Raw genomic sequence first — 25,541 nt, 5'->3', positions numbered from 1 at the left:
GAAAATTTCCTCATTTAAAAGTCCTCATAATTAATAAAAAATTTGTTCTTTACTCGTGTTGATGTATTTGATTAATTTTAGAGAAAATATTGGTAACATTTTAGTTAGTTTACATAGGATTTTTGAAGTTATCCCCACCCTTAATATTTAGTCCGTCTTCCTTCATCGAAATAGTAGCAGCAGTACCTTCTGCTGTTTGACCGACGTAACATAGCAAGAAAATTCACTCGTCAAAATGTATTCGAAAAGTATTGGGGAACGTCAAGCCACTAAGGAACATGTTTTAGCTATTTCAAGAGATTTTATTTCACAGCCACGGCTTAGTAAGTAAATACGTTTATTTTACCAAAATCCAGAAATAGAAAATTTCGCAAAACGCAAAGTGTTCGACGTAAACTGGGCGTAGCAGCAGATCGATTTGCCAGTAGTCAGCTGATTCTGAATATGTTTGGTTTTTAATTATAATAAATGAGAAAAAATGATTCAGATGCATAAGAATATTTTGAATGACCATGTATTTAACTTTAGTAGATTAATTCGAAATTGAAACAAGTTCTTTATGCGTATCGAGATATGTATCATGTGACTATACATACAAGCACAGACATAATAATTCAACAAAATTTTTGTATAATATATATCAACTCTATACGAAATACACATTTGTTTAAATGAGATTTTATACTGAACACTAGATCTTCGTTATATTTGAAATATATATGTGAAATGTACTAAATTTAAAAAATGTTCTTTTTTATTTTTGCAGCGTACAAAACTGTGTCAGGTGTAAATGGGCCATTGGTAATATTGGATGAAGTTAAATTCCCAAAGTTTGCAGAAATTGTTCAATTGAAGCTTGCTGATGGATCCATGAGATCTGGTCAAGTATTGGAAGTATCTGGGTCCAAAGCAGTTGTTCAGGTATTTGAGGGTACTTCTGGCATTGATGCAAAAAATACTCATTGTGAATTTACTGGTGACACTCTTCGGACCCCTGTGTCCGAAGATATGCTGGGCCGTGTCTTTAATGGATCTGGAAAACCAATTGACAAAGGCCCTCCTATTCTTGCGGAAGATTTCTTGGACATTGAAGGTCAACCAATTAATCCATGGTCACGTATCTATCCTAAAGAAATGATTCAAACTGGCATCTCTGCTATTGATGTTATGAATTCTATTGCTCGTGGACAGAAGATCCCTATTTTTTCTGCTGCAGGTTTACCACATAATGAGGTAATTAAATTTATACTACTATATAATTATATATTATATAAATTTAGTTATTATATGTATGAAGTTATTACAACTGATATAATTGAACTTTATACAGATTGCTGCACAAATTTGTCGTCAAGCTGGTCTTGTAAAATTACCTGGGAAGTCAGTTTTAGACTCTCATGAAGACAACTTTGCTATTGTATTTGCTGCTATGGGTGTGAACATGGAAACTGCTCGTTTCTTCAAGCAAGATTTCGAAGAGAATGGTTCTATGGAGAATGTATGCCTCTTCTTGAATTTGGCTAATGATCCTACTATTGAAAGAATCATTACTCCACGTCTGGCTCTGACTGCAGCTGAATTTTTGGCTTATCAATGCGAAAAGCATGTTTTAGTCATACTTACTGATATGTCCTCTTATGCTGAGGCTCTACGAGAAGTATCAGCTGCTCGTGAAGAAGTTCCGGGACGACGTGGTTTTCCCGGTTACATGTATACCGATTTAGCAACTATATATGAACGAGCTGGTAGAGTAGAAGGTCGTAATGGTTCCATCACTCAGATTCCAATTCTAACTATGCCGAACGATGATATTACTCACCCTATTCCTGATTTAACTGGATATATTACTGAGGGACAAATATATGTTGATCGTCAACTTCATAATAGACAAATTTATCCACCTGTTAATGTACTTCCTTCATTGTCTCGTCTTATGAAATCCGCTATTGGTGAAGGGTGGACGCGAAAAGATCACTCTGACGTGTCTAATCAGTTGGTAAGTTTTATACCTTACATGTGGTTTTTAGTAAATAAAAATATAACTAATTTTTAAAAATAATTTTATTTTAGTATGCATGTTACGCCATTGGAAAAGATGTACAAGCTATGAAAGCTGTTGTTGGTGAAGAAGCTTTAACACCAGATGATTTACTATATTTAGAGTTCCTTTCAAAGTTCGAGAAGAACTTCATTTCTCAGGGAAGTTACGAAAATCGTACAGTCTTTGAATCACTGGATATTGGTTGGCAATTATTACGTATCTTCCCTAAGGAGATGCTGAAACGAATTCCTACTAACATTCTCGCTGAATTTTATCCAAGAGACTCGCGTCATTAATTTCTCCAATGATTAAATTTTTTCTCTTCTAAATTCCATAAAAAAAGTTGTAAATGAAAAAGATGGAAGAAGGTCTGACCTTTTTATAATTGAATTGAAAAAGCATTAAGTATTTATAAAATTTCGAAAACACATATTGTTAAAATTACAGTATTTTTGTTAATCAAATCTCAAATAAAATTGAAATTAGTATGTTTTGATAAATTAAATGGCTGGACAATAATGATAAATATGTATTGGTATAGAACTTAAATCTAAAAGGTCAGAACCCCGTTGTACGATTTAACGTTAACTCTATATCGTTGAAATCAAATTTTAACAATGTATTGTGTTTTGTGCGAATAATCACTTATGAGAAGTGATTGTGTAAAGTGTAATATATTATTCAGTATTAACATAGAAAAAGAAATATAATTGTATAACACTTTATATTTTTCGGTCCTACATTCCAATATCAAGTTGTCATCTGTAGAAATGTTATTACTCAATTAAAAGAAATAAATATTAAATGTTATTTAACGTTGATCGAAATATTCAATCTTTTGTGCACAAGATTTGTTTAGTCCACACTTTACAAGTATCTTTGTTATTTTAAGATTGTATAAAATATATAGTATACTTATTTTAAATGAATATATAAAACAATATAAATATGAAAGTATGTGCATTTGTTTGTTATATGTAATTATCATATTCAATGCAAATACGTGTTAATAATATAAAAGAATAGAATATGTATAAACAAGAATTTTTTATGTTAAGTACAAAACACATGTTCATGTTCAATATGTTTTTTATTATTTTACAAGAGAATAGAATGAATCAAGAAAACATGGTTGTAGTAACATCTTATAAACTATATATGTTCATTCTGTGCAAAACATCATGTTACATATTTTTAAAATCTGTGTAATGTTTCCTTTGATGAATTAAAAATATTATTTTATAATTAATGGTCAGGTTTTAGCTGCTAATTGATGAACTGCTAATTGAACACGAAGTTCTATACAGGCATCCTTTTCTTCTATGATACTGCGAATTAAAGTAGTCATCTTTTTCTAAAATACGAATAGATTACTAATTTAAAACAGAGAGAGTAAATTACAAATTTCTCATAATTACCTCGAGTAACTGATTTTCTTTGACTAATTGAATCATAGCTGTCATCTCTGCTTCATTCGGCGAATGTACTCTTTCCTTTGGTTTTTTCTTTTCTGGACCACGTTCCGTTAACATTTCCATTAAACGTTTAATTTCATTTCTTTCTTGATTTATTCGCGATTTTAGTAATGCTTGCATATTTAATAATTCTTCATAAATTAAACTTTCTCTCAATTTGTCAATAGCATTTTCAGGCTCAGGCTCTACTGCTGAAACTGAATAATATAATTAAAATAATAAATTATACACATTCTAAACTAATTTTAATCGTCGTCTGTACCATCTTCATTTATTCTAGATGAAGTATTTTCTTGGTCATTATACTGCGATGCAAGTGTAGATGCCTCGCCAGAGTCAACAATATCCTTGTCATGTGTATAAACATTTCGTTCATTTTGAGTAATATTTGTACTTGCTGGTTCTTTATTGTCTTCTGAAATATGTGCCTTATTATTCTTTTTTAATGCTAAAGTAGATATTGCTTGAACTTCTGATTTAACATGTTCTACGTCTTCCTCTTCTGCTTTTGTTTTTTGTACATTTAATTCTACTACAGTTTCGTCATTTGATTTTACCTCTTCATCTAAACTTTTTTGCGCTGCACCTTCCATTTTTTGGACCGTTTTATATTTCCTCTAAAACGAATAAATAAAAATTTATATGTGATGCAATCATTTCTCCATATATACTTGTTTAAATTAAAGAATAGTAAAGTCAGACCTTTAACTGCGTTATCATACGTTGTACTTCCCATAATTGTTCCTCGCGCGATTTTGTAACAAAACCTGCGTTCATTTGCATATGTATTTGCGAGAGTAACGATTCTTGTTTAGATAATTCAGCTGCTATACTTTGTACAGAATCTGGAAGATTAACGCTACCGGACGAAAGTGGCGGCACATATTTTATTAATTGTACGTTTGGAAAAAGAGCTTTGCAATGAAATAACAAAGCTAATAATAGCCTATGACTCATTTGTAATACAGGACTTAAAGTCATTGAGATGGTTTGAGCATTCATTTTAGTTGTTTTTTCCTGTAATGCAGTTTTATGTAAAATAGATACACATAGATTTTATGCCCTAACTTTTTTGTTCTTTTTTTCAACATACTCGTGCTGTAACATGATCTAAGTGTAATATGACCCATGCGAGAAGAACTTTATTACACTTAGGAAGCTGTTGAGTTAAGTGTATTAGTTGTGCTTCTCTTTGAGCAACATCTTTTGTAGACGCTGCTTGTTCAAATCTTGATATCATTTCACTGCTCTCTAGAACAGGCTCTGGTAGCTCCCTATATTATCAAAATTTTAGTTTTATATTTTTTTATTTTCAGATATACGTTTAATCTAATATTGTGAAATACAAACCTAAGGAACAATATTAATAAACTTGTGGCTACTGTAGGTTCAAATTCAGATAAATTTACTGGTTCTCTATGGTTGTATAATTTTTTTAAATATTGAACTTTTGATTTCACTCCTGGTACTTTATACAAACCCTCCACATTCATTCCATGCTCTTCTATAAAATCAATGCAGTCTCTTACGATTAAAGGAAGTTCAACACCATCGTGACAACGACTTCTTTCCACTGCTAAATGCAGGCTAACACCAAATATTGGTTGTTCCTCTACATAGATGATCAAAGATTAGTGAAATTACCATCAGTTAAAGTTAATTAAAATTACTATCAAATAATTTCAAAGAATACATATACATGTCTTACCCCCAATATCCAAGCCATCCTCCCCTGTGTGCTTTCCTTTTTTGCGATCTTTTAATTTTTGCTTTGCTTTATCCTTTTCTTTCTCTTTACGTTTCTCTTTTTCTATATCTTTCTCATCCTTGTCCTTTTTCTTTTTGTCTTTTTCCTTTTCACCATCCTTCTCTTTACCCTCTTTTTCTCTGGATTTTTCACGTTTTTCTTTCTTTGATGGAAATTTGAAAGCTTTGGTTTTTTTTGACTTTGAAGGACTTCTGTGAGTTAAAGCATATGCTAATTCAAGTAATAAAGTAGCTGTATATAATATATGAAAAGGTACATTTACTTTACGCATTATAAAATCTAATATTTAATTTCTTTATTTTTCCTTTGAATTTATAATCTATCCATCACTTCTTTGTATGTATATGACTAATACTTTCACAATAAAGTATATATTTACTATAGAAATAAAGACTAAAATAATCAACAATATCAAATCGTAAATATTCGTAACAAGTTTGTTTTCCATTTCAGGATGATTATATTTAAAACGGTAACTAAGCAGACACATAAACAGTCCAATCAATACAACTAATTTTAGATTAATATGAAGCTTAATTAAGATATCAGTGCCAACAATATGTGAAAATTAAAATAACTTGATGATACTAATTTATACCCCAATATCATTCATTACAAGGAACGTTATGTAAATATGAAATGAATGGCTTAATGAGCATTTGTAGTTAAATAAACAAAACAACATATGGAAGTAAAATTAACACAAATCAATTAATGTTTATAATTTGTAAAGAACTTTGTAGAAAAACATTACTTTGTTTCCTGATCTTCATCAGGGGAACTTTCACCCTCTAAGGTGGCATATCCTCGATCCTTTCGATCTTTCTTTTCTTTTCGTTTACCGCTAAGAAGTTCTTTTTTAGAATGTTTTTCATGTCCACCTTCATCACTAACTGGAAAATATATACATATGTACATATGACAACTAATTATTCAAAATATAAATGCAGTATTTTTAAGCACTTAATTAAAACATATTCGTTCAAGAAAAAATTCGCTGTTTGACTAGCGAGCTTTATGACAGATGCATAACCTATCCGTTAAAATAACTGTCATGCGAAAGAAATTAGATAATTCGATAAACGGTAATACGTACAATCGCTTTCGTTACTTTTTTTCGCTGATTCCGAAGCGTACAATCCAGGAAATTCTTTTTCTACATCTGGACTTTCGAAATCCATTCTCTAGTACTTACGATGCTATAACAGACTTAAAAATCTAAGCATCGTAAGTATCGATTATTTCGTTCGAGCTCTTCTTCTCGATTGTCCAAAAATTACTCGACCATTCAGATCGATTATTTAAATATGAATTTCTGCGAATATTTTTATTTTACTTTCTTTAATTCATTCCGTGTACTTCGGAAGGTAGCCACGGTTTAAAAACATAACCATCGCCTTCTTTGCTAGCCATATAAGTAAAATACGCTTGCTTGAACGATACCGATGGGAATTTTCCATACTCCATCGAATTCCACATCGATCGTGAATATAAAACCCGTTCTTTACGAACTCGACTATAGAATATAGCTTTTTTCAGCGCGATCTATAAACGAATAAAATATTTGATATAAATAATGAAATTAAACGCTTTTTTGTATCTATACTGTGTTAGAGGGAACCTTTGTTTTTATTTCTTGCGCATCATCATAAGTTAATTTTCTAAGTTGAATTTTTGTCATTTTCAGTGATGGTACAGCAATTTTAGATTTAGCGGCTCCCATATCTAACGTGTTCCACATTTTAATACTGTTGCGTATTGATTTGTCTAAAAACATTATAACAAGGAATTTTCATTCGTTGTTTTGAAGATGGTTCCAAACATTTGCAAGAAATATCTCTCACAGAAAAAAAATAGTGCAATGTATTGAAAGGTATAATGCTAAAGAAGTACCCAAAACTACTGGTTGTGAGTTCTTCTCCAGTAATAATTTGATCTCAATATTAGTTCCAGTACTACTCAGTAATTCACTAATATGACCAGTAAGTAGTTTATTCCCCGTATATTCCCAGTTTATTCCCAGGTTATTACTGACCAGTACTAAGCTCTTAACCCTTTGCACACGAGAGGCGATTCTCAGTCACCACGGCGTTCCGTGCTGCAAATCCAATGGCGAGCGGGAGGCGACAGTCCCTGTTTATGCTAGATTTCGAAATCTTAAATTGATGAAAGTAAAATATTGGTTCGCAAATTGGTTCCTTAGCTCTTTATTTATTACGAAATTAGGAAATGTAAAGTGTTAGACTTTAAAATGGAGATAAAATATTTAATCCCATATCTTTCCGAAACTATGTTTCTGACAACGTCTCCAACGTTAGTTCGAATTTGACGATCATGACAAAAGTATTATAGTTTAGAAACCCTAAAGAAATGGTTTTCGTAAGTAAAATTAGCTCAAATAAAGATGAACTTGATTTTGAACTGTTGAAAAATGAGATCAATTATATTCAAGAATGCATCTTGGTGAATGCTTTATAAATTACCATAAAAAAAAAATACAGAAATTAATACTACAAAATCATATTTTTAAAGATGTAAATATATATAAATTATTAGAATATAATGTTTTTGTAAGTTAATTTGTATATAAAATCATTTTACGCTAGCTGTAAGACACGCGTCACGTATACGCTAAATCATCCGGAGTAGCAGCTACGTCCAACCGAAAAAGTCCTCGAGTGCAAAGGGTTGATAGTACAATTATCAGAATGCAGTAATACACCACTTAGAATCAGTAATGTATTACTATTACTACTAGTAATATTCTCCTATAAAGATTTATATATTATTATAATATCGTGGAAAAATTGCCTAAGAAATATCGGGTGAACTATAGACAATGTTGCGAGAAAGCCTAAGTGCTGACAGGCTGAAAGGGTCAGGAAACTTCAATGGACCAAGCAGCCTATCAATGTGTCGTAGGTCCTTCAATCGAATAGTCATGCGGAATAACGCGTAGTGACCATGATCGCGGACGGTTACGTACGAATACGTACGTGGTGAAGGTATGAGAAGACAACAAAGGGATGCTTAAGGGAGAAAGACGAATTAATCGGCAATAGTTAATTGAGAGTCGAGTTGTGAGGATTCGTTAATTGAAACTCGAGTTGTGAGGAGTTAGTTAGTTGCGACTCGACAATTGAATTGAGAGAGTTTAGTTGAGAATTATCAATTTAGATGTTCTAGTTATATCACATTATTGTATTTAGTTCACGTTAAATAACCATCGTTTCCTATTCAATTCACTGTAAATAGATCCATCTATCAGTAAATTTATCATATAGGATAAAAACCATTGGAAATCCTAATTTCTAATATTTCTGAATAAATAATCCTATAATATTATATGAATATTATAATATAATATGCATATGATACATTACGTGAAAATACTTTACTTACTTTTAGCCGCATCACTAAAACTGAGCCCTTTTCTATACATCAACCAATATTGCAACTGTGGCATTAAAAAACACTTGGGTAGTTTTGCAAACAGAAATCCTTCTGCCGCCATTTTTTTTAATTCGATCTGACCGCATTTAAGAATTTTCAAAATTATAATATATCATCCAAATAAATACAAAGTATAAAAAATAAAATTATATATTTTACCTTCACTACAGCCATTAAATAACATTTAGAATCATCAGAATCTTCTTCAGTTTTTTTATCCCAAATATCTATATTCTCTACATTTAATTCAATAGGATCATTTTGAATATCGCCTCTAGTTTCTCTATGTAGTTGTTTCTGAGAAACATTTACATATTTCTGATCTCTTCTTTCAATTTTGAAGTCTCTATCTTCTTTACGTGAACTCTTTACCTTATTTTTAAAAGTCTTTTGCCCTATCACATTTGTATCTTTATTTTCTTTATGCGAACTTCTTGCTTTAGTTACAAAGGATTTTTGCATTGGTAAATTTTTAATCTCAGTTTTAATTTGAGGATCATCAATATTTGATTTAATATGTCGAGCGGAATTTGTTAATTTTTCTTTAATACTAGCAGGTTTTTGTAAATGAGATGCTATATAACGACTGTTATTCTGTACAGCTTGTTTGTCTTTTCCTGTATTTTTGTCATTTTCCATTTCAAGATATCCACCACATTTTTCTTTGCAACTATGATCATTATGTATGTGATATGCTGATTGAGGAGCATAAATTTGGCGGAACGCTTCTTTCACAGCTTCTTGTCTGTATTTCTTTTCAGCAAGTAAAATTTCTTCAGGTTTTGGTAATGGACCAGGAGTAATCTTCATAGGCGACCAATGTCGATGCAAACAAACACATGATATCTCATGTTCGCTTGGTTCAGGTGTCTGAATAGGTGTAGCCATATGGATACCACCTACTATTTGTTTAGGTGGTAAATAGTCATAGTTTTCGGCAACTCCAGTTATACAATATTTAATATCGTCTATGTATTCATCTTCTCTTGGAATTCTTTTTACGTCTGATATCATTAATTTTGTATTTGGTATCAATAGTTTCGAAATGTCAGCTATGTTCACATACGGTTGCTTTTTCAAAGACTTCAATCGTTTTTGACGCTGCTTCCATTTCACTTTTTCCTCCTTATGTTCGAGTATTTTTCTTTCATACTTACATTCACATACTGGTCGTTTTGTTTTAAGTTGTCTATATGATATAGGACAGCCAACTTTATTAAATTTGGCACATCTCAGCCAACAAGGCAAACTGTCTCTGCATCGTGTGAAATAATCTATCAAGCCTACATCTTTAAGCGCCAGATTCCAGCGGTCTTTGGGTGGTTTCGCGGTTATTAACTTGTCTCTGGATTCAAGTTCTTTCAACAATTGAGCTTTCTTTTCATTTTCATCTATAGTTTGAATACCATATGTTTCTACGTATTCGTTACAACCGCAAGATTCTCTGTTTTTTGAAACTTCAGATATTTTCGGTCTACCATATTGATCGATAAATTTAAGATTTCGGTCTTTACGTTGCGTAAGACACATATCATATGGAGATTCATAAAGATCATATTCGGGTACATATTCATTGCTTCTACGAGGACTTGGTGGTGGAGTATAATAAATGACTCCATCAATAACTTGCATCTTTTTGTCTTCGTCCTTCTTTTTTCTTAATAACTTCTTTTCTTCACCATTTTTCTTTCCACCTATAAGTCCTCCGATATTATATAATAATATTTTCTTTTTTGCTCTATTGTCCCGACAAATACATGGTTTTCCACCTGGCCTTACTGATACTGTTTCTGGAGGATAATCTGGATCAGTCAGATATATCAAAGTTTTCTTTGTTGGTAATTGCTGTTCTGACTTCGTCCTCCAACCACAAGGACCTTTAGTTGGTAACTGTATACCTCCATCTTCTTCAACTTGTATAGTGTCAATCGTAGTTTCTGAATCTTCATATTCTAGTTGACATTTTGCTGGAGGATCATCTGGGATCTCTGCTGGTTTTATATCATATGGATAAAGTTCAGAAGATTTCATCATATTTTTCAATTCATTTATCTTGTTCCTATAAACTGTTTCAGGATCTACATCTTGATTAATCACATCTTTCTTTTTATCTCGTCTTACTGACTTTCTCGTACTCAACTGTTTATTTATCGTTTTCTTTTTTATGTTTGATGATGTAATAGATCTGTGATTTAATTTCTTTGAACTTATTCTTTTCTTATGTCGTTTATCAACCTCACTTACATTACGCATGTTTTGTTGAGACTTAATAGCAGATGTTTCTTTACCAATATTAGATCTTTTCGGATTTGATCCATCGCTTAGTTTTTCCAAATATTTAGGAGGTGAAGGATTTCCTATAGATTTCATATTCAACTTTTGATCGTGTTTATCTTTTACTAATTTTGGTGTACTTTGATCTTGTACCTTATCCTTTGTTGTATCACGTTTCATTACTTGATTGTATTTTTTTTTGCTTTCCTCGCTTTTTCTAATCACATTTTTATCCAGCTTTTTTGATTTTGTCTCAATCATTCTTTCCTGGCTTTTTTTAAATCCTTTCTTATCAGATTTTTTAAATCCTTTTTCAATTATTTTTTCTTCGCTTTTTAATTTTCCTCGATTTCGTTTTTTCGAAATTTGTTCTGACGTATTTCGTGCAGGATGTGTAGGAGATATTTTTCTCGACTCTTTTACAATTGGGTGATCTTTTCTTATCTCTGATTTAGAAACATCTTCATGTAGTGCAGATTTTGCAATTTCGTCCATCAATGCCTTAGATTGTACAGGCGTACTTGGTGGTTTTGGAGAGCTAAGTTTTAATAACTTTTTAAAATCAGTTTCAGATTCTTTTTCCGATGGTGCTGTACGAAATATATTCCATGGATCATCGTAACCAGGATAGCTCGGATCAGGAACAAATTTTTTAACCTTTTTCTCTACTACCCTTTGTCTTCTAGCTTCTATAGCTTCTGGACTCATGCGACACTTCTTGTCGCGTTCCTTTTCTTTTCCTTTTACCTCAACTGGAGGAGGCTTTATTAATTCCTCTCCTTCTACTTCTTCTTCTTCTTCTTCAATGTCTTCTCCTGGAATTTCTTCTTCTATAAATATTTGCTGTGGTTTTAATGGTATTCGTTCTCCAAAAGGACCTTCACAGACAGCTTGTCCAGGTCTTTTTCCACATGAAGGACCCTAAATAATGAATTTTATATTACATTATTGTAATTTCCATAATAAATTTATAAAAATAAAACCTACTCTTAATATTTCTTTCCGTAATCTTTCCTGTTCTTTTAATTCTTCTGATGTTAGAGTATGCAAAGCATTCCAAGGTCCTCCACAAATATTCATACCATGTTCATCCCCACATGGTTGAAAATCTGCGATACTATACATTTTCTTCTTCCCTGTAGCTTCATCTCCTTGCTTTTGTTTTGCCATTTCAACTCTTCTCTTTAATCTATTTATATCATGTGTAAATGGACTTCTTCTACATGACTTATTACCTGGATACTTTTTACAAGAATATGCAGGAAATTCTTGGGGTCTAAACTTTTTTCCAAAACACAAACCTTCCTCTTTTGTCCATGGTATATTGTCATGGCTTACATTTGGAAACAAGCCTTTAGTAAATATTTGTTGAATTGCACATATACAAGGTGGAACATTTCTAAGCGGTCTAGGTGGTGGACGTTCTATAACTCGTGCTGGCATGTGTATTACTTCTTTCTGAGAACCAGTAATAAAATACTGTGTTTCACCTGTTTCATTTGTGACACCACTTATTATAAGGTTGTCAGTAAGGACATCTTCCGAAGCTATAACTTCTAATAAATTCACGGTTGATTCTGGAGGTGTTAATGCAGGAGAATGCATTGCCATTGATCCTACAATATATTTTTTTTTATTGTCGTCTTCAGTTATAGTATCTATCACAAAATAAGGCGCTTTCGTTTCTTTTGCTTTTAAGTATGATTTTCTAGTTTGTCTACAGGAACAACAACTGTCACATGTTGGATCTGGAAATACTAATTTTGTTATAGCTTCTATATTTTTTATCATTTTGTTTGCCTCTCTTTCTATTTTCCGAAATTCTTCATCCACATTTTGCAGCCATTCTTGCCAATGACGAGATAAATTCTGCCTTCCACTTGGATAAATCTTTTTAGGTCCATCTCCAAGTTTCAATACTGCAAAGAATTTCTCGTTGCTGTTAGAGGGTGTTACATTTGCAACACCAGTCATTTCATACGTTACAGGGCAAATTGGTGGTTCATCTGAAGCACCAGATATTATGTAATGTGCATGTTTCTCGCCAAGCCAAGATTTTTTATTTGATTGAGGTGGTTGTAAAACTCCACATATTTTATATTCTACAGGCCCTGGTTTTTCGCTAATTCCATTGATTGTAAAATCAAATAATCTATTTTCACCATATAAGGGTGAAACATTAAGACCAGTAGATATTTGTGAGTTATGTGGCATTCTTTGTTTTGTACTGATCGCGTTACCTATTAGGCTCTTAAATTTTTCATTTTCGTTATTTTCTGTAAGTTCGTTCGCTACAGAATTACGTTGATCTTGATTTAATTCAAAAGAGTATGGAAAATTACCAGATGGATTATTCCTCCTAATTCTGACTGGTACATCATCCTTTTGTTTCGTATCAATAAAACTATATTTTTTCTGTTTTGTACTAATGGAAGTATCTCTTTCCTGATTTGTTTTGGTAGAAATATTATGTGGTTGCTTTGTTTGAACAGAAGGATTATTTTTAATTTGAATTAACTGATAATTTTCCGAAACGTTTTGTACTTTACCGTGTTTGTTTTTTTCGTAATAAGCATTAACTTTTGCACTGGAATAATTATTTAAAAGACAATTTTTGGGAGGTAATATTATATTCGGAATTGGTATTAATCGATATTGTTCTTGCCAATCTTGTAAGTGATTGTAAAAAGTTGCCCAATCTGCTCGTATAAAAAGTCTTTCTTTATAAGGCGATTTCATCTTTTGCCTTATTGATAATGTTGGTGGAATAGCTATATAAATGATATGTAATGGAATAATAAATTAATAACATTACATAGTAACATGTTAAAATATAATAATACATAAATTTATATAATATAGAAGAAGTTACGTTTTGGTGGAAATTCTGGCATTGTTACAGGGGGTAAACGTTTATGAAGCTCTATAATAGCTTCTGGTAAAGTAAGGAATGCAATCGCTGATAAAATTATTCTTTCATTACAATCATAAAAGTTTTCTAAAAATTAAAAATAAAATTAAAGTAAAGATGTAATAAAAAAATTTACAGTAAGAAAATACTGCATACTGTATCCTTCCTCTTCAAAATAATTTCCAGTTAATATCTTATAAATTTCTCTTAAAAATTCGATTACATTGCAGTTACAAGATTCTTGCAATCTTTTAATAACATCTGACGTAAGTGTAAAAAATGTAGATATAATTCCAATTGATATAAGGGTTCTTTGAGTACGTCCTGTTACCATTTCTTCACAATCTTTCTGCATTATACACTGTAATATCCTTAAATTTTTAATCTATAAATTTAGAAGTATTTCATATTTTAATCGTGGTTTAATATTATAGTTGATCAATAAAAGATGAATATTATACTTGGTTAATAGAAAAATCTTGATACCATCGTGGATACATGTCTGTTTGTTGTTTTAACATATTTTCTGCTAGAAAGGAAAATCATAATATCTTAAGATTTTATTACATTAATGAAATTATAAGATTATTAAATAAATTAGAATTAAAATATTTACTTTTTTGCTTTCCAATTTCAACATTTTTATTCATTTTTTCATTGTATGCTCTTTGTTTCTGTTCCCATAAAATATCTTTTGCTCCAATAATTTCATCTTCTAAATACCACTCCAATGGTCTTTGAAGAAGAGACGTAACCTTTTTATCATGTAAATCTTCAAATTCAAAATCATCATCAGTATCTTTTAATTTATGTTGTTTATGTAATTTCTTTTCTTTATACAACTTCCTCAGTCTTTCTGAAATCTGCAAATTTTTCTTATTTTTGTGTCTGTGATCCCCTATATCAAATTGTTTGTTTTTAAGGCTTTTCCTTCTCAATTTACGTTCCATATAGTTAGTAAATTCTGTTCGTAGTTTCAAAGTTGGGTTTTCAGTTATTGTTTGTAGAGACATCAATGGTGATCTATAAAGTGATCTTAGCCTGTCATATTGCATTAATGGATCAACATTGTCAACTGAACAACAAAAGTCGTAAGGTTTCAAAATGAGTTTTTTTGCATGTTGTTTTCTGTATAATAAAAAGTTGATATTGTATTATTGCAATATTTATTAGGATTGTTTCATGTATACCTTCTATGATGTAATCTTAGTCGTGAGCTGGTTGTTTTTGACCTCAGGGAAACTTTGGACATTCTGGCCAAATGAAGCAAAGGGCAATAATAATTAAAGAGTATATTACTTATTTTCTCAGTTACATTGGAGCTGTGTTACTATTATACTTGTAAATTTATGGGATGTATGATGGATGTTTGGTGTTGATCTGATGTGTGATATTTGATTTGGAATGAACATATCTACATTTACAAATTACATATAGAATATGTGGTTAAAATTTTGTTATAATCGTTTCCTGGTATAAATTCGTGTGTGGAATTTTAAAAATTTATTTCATACATTGCATACACTATAAAAAGTTTTGGCTGCCTATTAATTAATGCAAATAAATGATATTACACAATTACTAAAATTAAATTTAATAATTATTCAATAATGTTACACAAAAAAGATAGGAGATACGAGAAGAAATATAATTTGTGTAAAAAATGAGATATATTAAGCAATTATCGCCATTGTCTTGAAAGCAACTTAACTATACATTTTGTGTGTAATTTCCATTTAGCATTTTCAAATATTGTTTTTACATATTTCTTACAAAGTAATATTTTATAACTTTCTATTTATTTATTTGTTATTATCTGCTATTATTCAAAGAAATGTAGAGAATCATTTTAGTTAGATGGCGCCAAAGATATTAGATGGCTCGTGTAACATTAGAGTAGAGTATCTTGGTATACTAAGTTTATAATGAAAACTTCAATATATTCTATGTTGCTTGGTTTGCGGTTACTCTAAGTGTCGTAAGTGTCTAATTGAAAAATTGAAATTTTACTGATAAAAGTGTAAAATAACATTATTTTAAACTTATATTTCTATTTTTTGGTAAGTGTAACACATTCTATCATAAAAGCCCAAACTTCAGATAATTATTGCTGAATTAAAATTTAGTTCATGATATTACCGAAAAGTTGTTAGGTTATTTCTTTTATTTTAATTATTATATTAATTCATTTATGTTACTAATTTATGTCACACTAATTTATCCATTCGACTTGTAGATCCATAAATTACTTCTTATCGATAAATCGACATTTTTCAAAATGTTAATATGTTGTAATAAATGTTTCTAGAATACTTTTGAATGGTTTTATTCCTATGTTTAGACATAATATGGTACGAGGTGGTCGAGGTGGAATGATTAGAGGAGGTAGAGGTGGTATGGGACGTGGAATGGGATTTCCTAGGAAACAATTCCTTCCACGCCATCCATTTGATTATACTTTGTGCGAAGCAGCATTTCCACGTGTTAAACCCGCACCAGATGAGTCAGATTTTCAAATGGCACTGTTAAAAAAGAATACAGATATGTGTCCTACACCAAAGGAACAAACTTCCATTTTAAATCTAGTGACTAAACTACAGACTGTACTGGATAATTTAATAGTTGCTCCAGGCAGTTTTGAAGCTTGTGTAAATATGAATTCTTTGTATAATCCAACTACATATTTTGTAATTTTTATTTATTCAATGAAAGTAATGTTTTATAGCAATTGGAAGAAGTGAGACAAGTAGGTAGCTTTAAGAAGGGAACCATGATCAAGGGTCACAATGTAGCTGATATTGTTGTGATTCTTAAAACATTGCCTACTAAGACAGCAGTTGAAGCACTTGGTACAAAAGTTAATAATGACTTGAAGAGTGTTAATCCCAAAGAAATTTTCAGACTGACTCACACGGAGCGTGGTTTTGATATTGCTAATAATGAAGCCACAGTACGTGTATTGATCACTACTCTACATCAGAACTTGAGAAAATTAGAATCAGACCAGCATTTAGATGTAAAGATATGTCAAGGCCATCTTGCTGCAATCAGACATTCTCGATGGTTTGAGGAAAATGCTCACCATTCCAGTATAAAAGTTCTAATAAGATTACTTAGAGATTTGAGAAGTAGATTTGAAGGTCTAGAGCCATTATCTCCTTGGATGTTAGATTTATTGGCACACAATGCTATAATGAATAATCCTAGTAGACAAGCATTACCAATAAATCAGGCATATAAAAGAGTACTTCAGTTACTTGCTTCTGGACTCTTTCTTCCAGGATCTGCTGGTAAGATTCATTGTATTATTACTTATCATAATTCTTGTCTTTCGCCTTCTGGCTTACATCATATTTACAAGTATTTTTACTATATATTAATGAAATAATTCTATAAACTCTATATATAATATTCTATCATGGTTTCATTAAGGTATTTCCGATCCATGCGAGGGTGGCAATATACGTGTACATACAGCTATGACATTAGAACAACAAGATTTGGTATGCCTTACAGCCCAGACACTATTACGTGTGTTAGCTCATGGAGGCTACAGGCCATTACTTGAGGGTACTAATAAACTTGCTGTAGAGATGAGTGTATGGGCAGGTGGTGTAGTTGCTAGTCCTTTAGACAAAGCATATGAACCTCCTACAGAACAAGAGCAGCAAGAAGATATGGAAGAATGTAACGAAGAGATGATAACAGAGAGTGCTTAGCTTTTTATTCATTGTAGTTGTGTTTTCATTTAATGTCCTTGCTACTATAGGGCAAAAGTTGTGTACTATTTTCTATAATGATGTATTCATGATCTTGATCATCTGATAGAAAAGTTAATGTATTCAGTATTGCATACGAATTTCAAAAATGATTTTTTTATTAACGAATAGTGCCGATAATTTTACGTGATGAGAAATGTGTAGATTTGTATATGACATTTCAAATAAAATCCGAATTATATCTATCTATTATTAGTATAATGCATAATCTAAGTCCCTAAATGTTTTCTAAATTTATTCACATGAAAACATATTTTTCTTAATTTACTTCAAATATTTCACTAATATTCGATAATTTAAATAGCAAATTAGCTATTGCCTTTTCAATTTCGTACACTTGGCAGTGTTGGATATGTTAACGAGATTGCAATAAAAAACTAGATGCTTCGATCCTATCGTAAGCAAGGATCGTTTTCCGGACTTCGATTGATACGAGCACAATTTACTGATCGACTGCTGACACCAGCACGAACTGCTACTTTGAAGAGTTTTCCTTGTGGCATGCAAATGCAAACTTTATATTGTTCATGACCAGATGGATTTTGCAGAAACAGTGGTGCAACTGGTATGTTTTCTACATCGATAGAGACACCATCTTTGGCATCAAGGATAATGCTTCCGTTGACGCTTCTCAAAAAAATATCTGTATCCGCGCTCCAAACGATATCTTTGCTTTCCATGCTAGCGCCTTCTGCGCCTTGCATAGAAATTTGATCATCCGAATTTACGGTGAGACTTTCGTTAACTGGTGACGTGATTCTGTGCGTTTCTGCGATTTTTACGTCGATTTTCTTCACTCCTGCAGGTAATCCGAAATTGGGGAAATCGGTAGTGAAATAAATAGTGCCGGTTCTGGGGTCTTTCACTTCGAAAGATTCTACTTTTGACATAGTGGTACCGTTCGACAAAATCGTTACTTTAGCAAGCGTTTCATCGTCTGTTCTATGGTTATTCACATTCACGCGTATTTGCACACCAGCTTCGTTACCGGATATTTCCATCGGCTCGTCTCCGTAACTCTGACAAACACCTGATTGTAAGCATACCTACGAATGTAATACATATCGTTAATTACAATCTTACAAGAATATTTCTGGTATATTCGAATATCTGACCCTGTCTAAGTCGGTTTTCCCATAAAACTTTACAAGATTCTCGTCAGGTATCACTTCCATTGCTTCCATTCCTTGACTGATTCGTAGGACAACGATTACGGTGATGTTTAGAAAAAGGTTACAAAGTCCAATTATAGCGAGGATAAAAGTTAAGGTCCACAAACAATACCGTCGTTTTATTAACTTCTCGTTGGATGCCGACATGGTATAGGATGACACGATTGTTGTTCGATTAATGTTTTCGGAACTAAAAGTATTATCATTGTTGTTATAAGTGTTACGAATTCGATTATCAATATGAAATGTTCATTTATACCTTATTTGAACGCTACTGCAACTATTTTGACGAATGCAGCCTCTAATCAGTGGTCCGTCGCTGTTGGATAGATTATCCTCAGCCTTTGATATCGAGGGGGATCCAGTATCATTTCCACATGCGTCGAGAATGGCAGACATTGAATCTGTGCTACGTACATAATATCTCTTTCACTTATACAATTACTTTTTAATATATCGCATATGTATTTCGTAAGCGTTGTAACTTCAAATAATCCAGCTCTATGTCAGAAGAACACGCGTTAAAGATGAATTACAAAGGCTAGTTATTTTTCTATAAGCCTACAAACAGTCACTCGCTTTCTTAAAAAATTTGTTGAGTTGCGTTACTTCTGAAATACATGTGCGATATGTTTAATACCTCAACTGAATATATGTAATTATATATATGAATCAGAAACGTATTAATACGACATACCTAATAGAATATCATCCATCTAACGATACAGAACGAAATATACATATCTTAAACATTTTTATGTGTTTTGTGTTTGTATATGTGTCGACAAATGTAAATCATGAATTCTTAATTGACGAATATTTTTCCCTGGTACAGGTGGTACTGGTGTCATTTACGTTCAGACTGGGAGTAACACAGTGCAATTGGTTTTTAACCTTGATAGTATTTACGTTCACGTTAAGAATTGGTTCTCTCATTTATGTTATGCAATAGCTGCATTATGTCACGAATTTGTAAAACAACGATCCTTACCTCGGCAGCTTCGGAATTCTGGATGAAAACGAAAATAGATGATCACCTCGGTTTCGACCGCACGCGTATATGGTGTCACGAAAACTAGGTAAATCTGCCGGGTGGCGCTTGCGCGTCTAAAGATCGATGCCGAATATTCTTTAAAATTTTTACTTGCAGTACGAAGATCACAAGAGAAAAACATAATAAATATACTTTTGTTGATTTTCTAACTTTAATATATAAGCAATAAATATATATAGAGCATAAATATACAGTGATACTTAATTGCAAACCTTCATGGGAAGGGAATCTTTGGCCCAAAATTGGGGAGTGAAGGATAAATCATGAAATAAAAGAATAAAATATAGAGATACAATTTAACATAAAAGTATCATTACATTTATTGTACTTCTGTGTCACGAGTCTGGCCAAACTTTGTTTTCTATCCAGGAAATATAATGATGAACGCGAGTATATACACCGGGATCAGAGTGACCACAAGATTTTCCAATGCTTGTTATACCGATTACGCTGTACATGCAATCGTAATCATTGTTGAAGATGACGAGAGGGCCCCCACTGTCACCCTATACATGGAATAAATATTTTTATGAAGAATGTAAAGTAGAATAGACGTACAGTAAGTCACGGAAGTATTCGTATCTTTGCAATTATTGAATATAAATGATTAGAATTTTTTAACGATATATTCTGTGCAATGCTTACCAATAGGAATATATAGTATAATAATTAGGCCTTCTTAACTGATATATCGTTTATCGAAAAATAGTAATTTATTATTACACAAGTGAAAATTTAAATAAATCATCGAATTAAGAGAAAAGAGAGATTGAAAGAATACATAAAAGATTCTTGTGATGAACGTTGGGGGTGGACTGACGGACGCCAAGGTATAATTTGCGTGGGGAGCAAATTAAGCAAAGATAGGAAGAAGGTGGGGAGCTTCCAAAAGAATGTTAGAAAGAAAGTAGAGGAAAAGTTGTTGGGGCCAAAATAAGGGGAGGATGGAAAAAGGATATGATAGGATTTATTGTATGTTAACAAGAGATATAGAGTCACAGTAGATGACAAAGAGAAGATAAGATATTACGAGGAATTAGAAAGGTCGAATAGAGAAGTTAAGATATAATAAATAGTATAGATGGATAAAAGAAGAGGAGGTTCCAAAGTATACAAGGGTGGAGCATAAAGAGGATGAGAAGGCTGGCCAAGTTTAGATTAGGTAATGAAATGAAAGAAGGCAAATATTGAATGAGCAAGGAGGATAGAAATTGCAGATAGTGCGGTTTGAAAGAAAGCGTAAGAAAGAGAATGTTATCGATCAACTGAGTTTGCCAAAGTTATCGATCAACTGAGTTTGCCAAAGTTATCGACCAACTGATGTTGCCAAAGTTATCGACTAATTGATGTTGCCAATGTTATCGACCAACTAACGTTGCCAATGTTATCGACCAACTGACGTTGCTAAAGTTATCGACCAACTGATGTTGCCAATGTTATCGACCAACAAATGTTGCCAATGTTATCGACCAACTGATGTTGACAATGTTACCGATCAACTGATGCTGCCGATGTTACCGATATCATAGCTCATGTTGGAAGGATTCTAGGCGAAGAAGAAAAGGGAGAAAAATGGATGGAGCTGTTAGAATATGAAAGAGAAAAAGGAGAGGAACGAGAGGACGAAGAAGAGACTGATTAGTATTAATTAGTGGTTAATTTGTTCTGTTAATATTAAATTTTAAAGATTTAATTGGGTTAGAAGGCATAGTAGGATAATAGTTTATTATAGACTAAGTTAACAAGTTTAGATTTACGCAATATATGTAGATAGTCATTAATTAGTATTAAAGATGTGGTATAATGTAGGTAATAAAATATGACTGTGTTAAATCATGAATAGGGAGCAGAAATGTGATATGTAATATGATAATGACTAATTGCGAATATAAGAGGAATATATAATGGCAAAAGCAAACCAAAGACGTCATATCTCTTGTAATCCGCAAGAAAAATAATAAAAATGTTACCTGTCTAAATAAATCGTCGAATTCGATAATTATAAGGATACGAATACTTGTGTGATTCGTTGTAAATATATAGATTGCGAATGTTTATGCATTTATGAAAAATATAAATATGCTCAAATATATAGAATAGAATATCATGCAATACATAATATGCAAGAATATAGGAAATATCGAAAATATAAATATTTTTAAAGGATGAAAGAATCTATTTAAGGTTCTATTTACGTTTTACTTCGTCAACGATAAAAATAAAAATTTGAATTTGTATAAATATCCGCGGTCTAGATATAAATTTCTGAAATATAATTTTATTATATCTTTACCTGACAGGTGTCTTTTCCGACGTCACCGGCACAAATTTGCCACTCATCCACAACACCACGTATGAATTTACTTTCGTACATGAATGATCTGTTGCATACCGGATGAGATATCAAATTAATGGTAACTTTCAACAAATCTTTCGATGGGTCCTCAACTAGGAAAGAATTAAAGATTGAAATTAAAGATCGAACGTTATTTTATTAATCCTTTAACAGTGTAATAAAACGGCTAAGAATTCAGAATAGAGGCTTTCTTAAATTACACTGTTGAAGAGTTGAAGTAAATAAAGATTCCTTGATCTATCGTACTTACGAAAATCAACTCTTCCCCATCCGGATGCAGTTGCTTTACCATCGGTACCAATATCCGGCAAAGAGTACGGTAAGCAACTGGGTCTTATCCACGCGTTAAATTCCACGTCTTTTTCTAATTTTAGTAGCGCGATATCATGATATGCGAATCGGCCCTGGTACTTATTATATTTTATCCGTTCAATAATACGGTAATTTTCCGGTCTCGCATCATCATCCGTTCTCTCGAGGTTTAAGTCACCTAATCGTACCCAGCGTGCACTACCTCTATAAAGAATTACATCTTAATAATTAAATGGCATGCGCATATTATTTTATTTTGTTGTTTATTTTATTAGTTCTTATATATTATCTTCTCGCTGACTTATTCTATCGTAAATAACTTTATAGTAATGATATTCGCATTATTCTCTCGTTTTTAATACTTTTTCTTGTTGGGTCTAAAGTACATGATATATCGTTATTCTTCCGTTACTATATTAAAGACTAACGATATCTCATGAGATACAACAAGTTTGATTATTCCATGCGAAAGTTCAAGATTGAATTTTAAGGTGTCGAAGTTTGGATGACTCGAATAAAATTTGAAATTCTTACACGTAGACACTGTAGGTACAATGTGCAGCTGTTAGAACGAATCTTTCGGAAATTAGCGTGCCTCCGCATTGCCAAACGATACCATCGGCGGTATCAAATCCAATCGCAGCCATATGCGGGAATTCCTTTGGTTCAGCCTTTGTACCACCGACGATCAGCTTGCGAGTTTTAATCGCGCATACAGATATATTGATTAGTGGTCTGTCAATTGTTAAAGTTGGCGAAGGTACGAGCTGATACACGGATTTGGCATATTTTTCACACACTGCAAAAACATGAGTTTTAAAAGAGTCGAAGAAACTGAGTTTCTCGAAAATGAGAAATTTAATTCCTTAATAAAATTGAAAAAATTTTAGAGAAGAAAACCTACTTGCTTTGGCCTTGGCCCCTTTGGTAACGACTGATCCTCGATCTGTTGTAGTCGGGGTTATGTTTTCGGTTGTGCTTGTGATTTTATTTGTAGTTGTAGGCGTGTTTTTTGGACAACACACGATCGGATCAAAATTTTTGTACCCACATAAACTAGATGGAGATCTCCCTTTCAATAATTCTTGATAAACCGATGGACAATTCTGTGGAGAGAGGGCTATACAAATACCTGGAGAACCATCGATAGTGCATGAATCGCCTGAAAATAATTATGAACGTTAGATAAAAAAGACGAAAACATCCTGTCCGAGAAAATTTAATGACTTTATCTATATATACAAGATTATCTGCATTTACCTACAGGGCTCGGTCGAACAACAATGTACAAGCGAGCATGAGATGTTTCCTTATGAAAAAATAAGAGGAAAATATAGAATAAAGTTTTCCATATGTTACTAAGTTAATTAAAAATAATCAAACTTGATTTTTTCAAAAACTAAGCTACGTAAAAATGTTATTCCATATTCTTCCTACTTTTTCATAATCTTTATTCGTAATTATACGCAGCTGAAACAGGTTCTCAAATAAATGTACAAGTATATTTATACTCGTGACCTGACAGAACTTTCTTCCGCTTTTAATTAATATTCGAGACTCTTTATCGTCGTAAAAATTTTCTCAATTATACGACTATTCTAGCATTGTGTTAATGATGTTTAAGCTTCCAGTCAGAACGGGAAGATAACAATAAGTCGGTTTAAACATTTCTTAAAAGTTTTACGTTCAAATGTTATATTATAAATATCATTGAAGCGCGAAATATAGAAATAGCATACAGTGGTTCACGAAAATATATATAGAAATATGTCATGAATATTTATCATTTCATTAAAACTGTAATGATTATATTGGTAAAAATTGAAACGAACCTGAGAATGCATATAGAAATTATAGAATATTTATTGCATGTTTTATATTAAACTTCATACAGGTTACTGCATAATTTGCACATTATTTAACGAAATCATCTTTATCAGAATTATGTTTAAAATGTTTGAATAAAGACTTACTTACGAGGATATCTTCTTTATATATTTTTCAGATTGGTCTCGCATAATACGTTCATAAAAGTTTTCTATGGTAAATGTTTGAATATTTTCGTGAATCGCTGTGTAACAAGCTTTTATTGTTATATCCTGTTATTTTTATCGATCTAATCTTATTAATCTTTCGTTTTGCTGTCTGAGAGAAAGCATCTTTTTACCTTCATACTGTGCATTACAGGATATCGAACCGCACAAAAGAACTGAGAAAAATATTATCGATGTTCGCGTTGATAATCGCATCGTCGTACTTTGCGCACAATCTTATTCCACTTCGTAGCCTTCGAATTCTACACTTGTCTCCATTCGACGACTGCTTCGGGTCTTCCTTTGTCCGTCGTTTTTGTATGCCCCTCCATATCTCTATCATAGTTGGTAGTGGGACGAGCAAACGATCCATAATTCTTCTCGAATACATACTAAAAAGTTCACAAACTGGTTAAACGAGGTAAACTAAAATCTTTGTATTCGATCAATTTCCTTTCAATATAAGATGATCAACGACACTAGGAATATTTTTCAGTTCGTAGTAAAATATCCGAACCCATTGCACGATTTACAAATGGTAACGGTATGTGAATTTTACAAAATTCTACTCGCTTCTACTTTGTGGAATCGTCAGTGTTCAATTGTCCATTAAAAATTGTCTATTTATATATATTTGCTACTGAAACGTTGGTTCTGTTAATATCTGTTGATTTAACTTACAGTTTAAAAATTCGGATATCTGAGGAGCGTGCAAAGTAACAAAATAATTCTATATGGTTTGACAAGCATAAACGCCGGTTTTATTATTGCGTATTGGCTTTTGAAAATTAATTTAATCGGGTCATGATATTCTATCACTAAATGTATGTAATTATGATGATTGGGAAGAGTGATCGATAAAGGACGATTGTAAATATTGTAACCTGCTTCATCTATAATTTTGTAATTAAAA

General features: G+C 32.1%; 6 protein-coding genes across 12 annotated transcripts; 2 read left to right on the top strand and 4 right to left on the bottom strand.

The window, feature by feature from the left end:
• Nucleotides 1-131: 131 nt before the first annotated feature.
• Nucleotides 132-2,856, top strand: LOC132911648 (V-type proton ATPase subunit B). The gene is made up of 4 exons (XM_060968415.1): nucleotides 132-323; nucleotides 767-1,233; nucleotides 1,331-1,996; nucleotides 2,071-2,856. The coding sequence occupies exons 1-4, from the start codon at nucleotides 236-238 to the stop codon at nucleotides 2,335-2,337; spliced, it is 1,488 nt and encodes a 495-aa protein (XP_060824398.1). The 5' UTR covers nucleotides 132-235; the 3' UTR covers nucleotides 2,338-2,856.
• Nucleotides 2,857-3,112: 256 nt separating this feature from the next.
• On the bottom strand, nucleotides 3,113-6,535 carry LOC132911642 (ralA-binding protein 1). Of its 2 annotated transcripts, none has more exons than XM_060968389.1 (9): nucleotides 6,381-6,535; nucleotides 6,039-6,177; nucleotides 5,225-5,494; nucleotides 4,867-5,128; nucleotides 4,610-4,790; nucleotides 4,219-4,533; nucleotides 3,779-4,133; nucleotides 3,460-3,713; nucleotides 3,113-3,395 (listed from the first exon to the last, which is right to left on the bottom strand). In XM_060968389.1, the coding sequence occupies exons 2-9, from the start codon at nucleotides 6,055-6,057 to the stop codon at nucleotides 3,294-3,296; spliced, it is 1,758 nt and encodes a 585-aa protein (XP_060824372.1). In that variant the 5' UTR covers nucleotides 6,058-6,177; nucleotides 6,381-6,535; the 3' UTR covers nucleotides 3,113-3,293. The 2 variants fall into 2 exon arrangements, with proteins under 2 accessions (XP_060824372.1, XP_060824371.1); XM_060968388.1 differs by having other exon boundaries at nucleotides 5,225-5,475; nucleotides 6,381-6,522.
• An 83-nt stretch (nucleotides 6,536-6,618) lies between these two features.
• LOC132911634 (uncharacterized) lies at nucleotides 6,619-15,245 on the bottom strand. 4 transcript variants are annotated; one of them, XM_060968363.1, is made up of 10 exons: nucleotides 15,113-15,245; nucleotides 14,539-15,050; nucleotides 14,384-14,451; nucleotides 14,079-14,307; nucleotides 13,884-14,009; nucleotides 11,999-13,782; nucleotides 8,897-11,932; nucleotides 8,687-8,813; nucleotides 6,906-7,051; nucleotides 6,619-6,829 (listed from the first exon to the last, which is right to left on the bottom strand). In XM_060968363.1, the coding sequence occupies exons 1-10, from the start codon at nucleotides 15,172-15,174 to the stop codon at nucleotides 6,626-6,628; spliced, it is 6,294 nt and encodes a 2,097-aa protein (XP_060824346.1). In that variant the 5' UTR covers nucleotides 15,175-15,245; the 3' UTR covers nucleotides 6,619-6,625. The 4 variants fall into 4 exon arrangements, with proteins under 4 accessions (XP_060824346.1, XP_060824347.1, XP_060824349.1 ...); XM_060968364.1 differs by having other exon boundaries at nucleotides 14,384-14,448; XM_060968366.1 differs by lacking the exon at nucleotides 6,906-7,051 and having other exon boundaries at nucleotides 6,661-6,829.
• LOC132911656 (interleukin enhancer-binding factor 2) lies at nucleotides 14,895-17,886 on the top strand. Of its 3 annotated transcripts, none has more exons than XM_060968428.1 (4): nucleotides 14,895-15,013; nucleotides 16,264-16,570; nucleotides 16,648-17,212; nucleotides 17,355-17,886. In XM_060968428.1, exons 2-4 carry the CDS (start codon nucleotides 16,271-16,273, stop codon nucleotides 17,639-17,641), a joined length of 1,152 nt encoding a protein of 383 aa, XP_060824411.1. In that variant the 5' UTR covers nucleotides 14,895-15,013; nucleotides 16,264-16,270; the 3' UTR covers nucleotides 17,642-17,886. The 3 variants fall into 3 exon arrangements, with proteins under 3 accessions (XP_060824411.1, XP_060824409.1, XP_060824410.1); XM_060968426.1 differs by lacking the exon at nucleotides 14,895-15,013 and adding an exon at nucleotides 15,100-15,212; XM_060968427.1 differs by lacking the exon at nucleotides 14,895-15,013 and adding an exon at nucleotides 15,832-15,982.
• On the bottom strand, nucleotides 17,627-19,968 carry LOC132911654 (uncharacterized). The gene is made up of 4 exons (XM_060968423.1): nucleotides 19,865-19,968; nucleotides 19,133-19,277; nucleotides 18,817-19,063; nucleotides 17,627-18,747 (listed from the first exon to the last, which is right to left on the bottom strand). The coding sequence occupies exons 2-4, from the start codon at nucleotides 19,270-19,272 to the stop codon at nucleotides 18,094-18,096; spliced, it is 1,041 nt and encodes a 346-aa protein (XP_060824406.1). The 5' UTR covers nucleotides 19,273-19,277; nucleotides 19,865-19,968; the 3' UTR covers nucleotides 17,627-18,093.
• A 254-nt stretch (nucleotides 19,969-20,222) lies between these two features.
• LOC132911655 (serine protease snake-like) lies at nucleotides 20,223-24,943 on the bottom strand. The gene is made up of 6 exons (XM_060968425.1): nucleotides 24,763-24,943; nucleotides 23,500-23,757; nucleotides 23,130-23,394; nucleotides 22,534-22,799; nucleotides 22,221-22,375; nucleotides 20,223-20,433 (listed from the first exon to the last, which is right to left on the bottom strand). The coding sequence occupies exons 1-6, from the start codon at nucleotides 24,842-24,844 to the stop codon at nucleotides 20,263-20,265; spliced, it is 1,197 nt and encodes a 398-aa protein (XP_060824408.1). The 5' UTR covers nucleotides 24,845-24,943; the 3' UTR covers nucleotides 20,223-20,262.
• Between the last annotated feature and the right edge of the window lie 598 nt (nucleotides 24,944-25,541).

This window comes from Bombus pascuorum, chromosome 11 (genome assembly GCF_905332965.1).
Source record: "Bombus pascuorum chromosome 11, iyBomPasc1.1, whole genome shotgun sequence".
Taxonomy (NCBI): domain Eukaryota; kingdom Metazoa; phylum Arthropoda; class Insecta; order Hymenoptera; family Apidae; genus Bombus; species Bombus pascuorum.
Note: the sequence above shows the minus strand (reverse complement) of the source record. Positions and strands in the feature narration are given on the sequence as shown.

What these genes read in the sequence shown, in the direction of transcription:
- LOC132911648 (XM_060968415.1), top strand. Translation starts at nt 236, where the DNA reads ATGTATTCGAAAAGTATTGGGGAACGTCAAGCCACTAAGGAACATGTT. An exon ending in TATTTCACAGCCACGGCTTA is followed by an intron (nt 324 to 766) that starts GTAAGTAAATAC and finishes TTATTTTTGCAG; the next exon opens with CGTACAAAACTGTGTCAGGT. An exon ending in CAGGTTTACCACATAATGAG is followed by an intron (nt 1,234 to 1,330) that starts GTAATTAAATTT and finishes AACTTTATACAG; the next exon opens with ATTGCTGCACAAATTTGTCG.
- LOC132911642 (XM_060968388.1), bottom strand. Translation starts at nt 6,465, where the DNA reads ATGGATTTCGAAAGTCCAGATGTAGAAAAAGAATTTCCTGGATTGTAC. An exon ending in TAGATCATGTTACAGCACGA is followed by an intron (nt 4,534 to 4,609) that starts GTATGTTGAAAA and finishes ACTGCATTACAG; the next exon opens with GAAAAAACAACTAAAATGAA. An exon ending in AAGAAAATCAGTTACTCGAG is followed by an intron (nt 3,396 to 3,459) that starts GTAATTATGAGA and finishes TTCGTATTTTAG; the next exon opens with AAAAAGATGACTACTTTAAT.
- LOC132911634 (XM_060968363.1), bottom strand. Translation starts at nt 15,174, where the DNA reads ATGTCCAAAGTTTCCCTGAGGTCAAAAACAACCAGCTCACGACTAAGA. An exon ending in CTAAGATTACATCATAGAAG is followed by an intron (nt 15,051 to 15,112) that starts GTATACATGAAA and finishes TTTATTATACAG; the next exon opens with AAAACAACATGCAAAAAAAC. An exon ending in TGAAATTGGAAAGCAAAAAA is followed by an intron (nt 14,452 to 14,538) that starts GTAAATATTTTA and finishes TTTCCTTTCTAG; the next exon opens with CAGAAAATATGTTAAAACAA.
- LOC132911656 (XM_060968426.1), top strand. Translation starts at nt 15,184, where the DNA reads ATGAAGCAAAGGGCAATAATAATTAAAGA. An exon ending in AGGGCAATAATAATTAAAGA is followed by an intron (nt 15,213 to 16,263) that starts GTATATTACTTA and finishes TCCTATGTTTAG; the next exon opens with ACATAATATGGTACGAGGTG. An exon ending in CTTTCTTCCAGGATCTGCTG is followed by an intron (nt 17,213 to 17,354) that starts GTAAGATTCATT and finishes GGTTTCATTAAG; the next exon opens with GTATTTCCGATCCATGCGAG.
- LOC132911654 (XM_060968423.1), bottom strand. Translation starts at nt 19,272, where the DNA reads ATGTCTGCCATTCTCGACGCATGTGGAAATGATACTGGATCCCCCTCG. An exon ending in TGCAGTAGCGTTCAAATAAG is followed by an intron (nt 19,064 to 19,132) that starts GTATAAATGAAC and finishes TAATACTTTTAG; the next exon opens with TTCCGAAAACATTAATCGAA. An exon ending in GGAAAACCGACTTAGACAGG is followed by an intron (nt 18,748 to 18,816) that starts GTCAGATATTCG and finishes TTACATTCGTAG; the next exon opens with GTATGCTTACAATCAGGTGT.
- LOC132911655 (XM_060968425.1), bottom strand. Translation starts at nt 24,844, where the DNA reads ATGCGATTATCAACGCGAACATCGATAATATTTTTCTCAGTTCTTTTG. An exon ending in CTGTAATGCACAGTATGAAG is followed by an intron (nt 23,758 to 24,762) that starts GTAAAAAGATGC and finishes AATTATTTTCAG; the next exon opens with GCGATTCATGCACTATCGAT. An exon ending in TCGGAAAAGACACCTGTCAG is followed by an intron (nt 20,434 to 22,220) that starts GTAAAGATATAA and finishes TTCCATGTATAG; the next exon opens with GGTGACAGTGGGGGCCCTCT.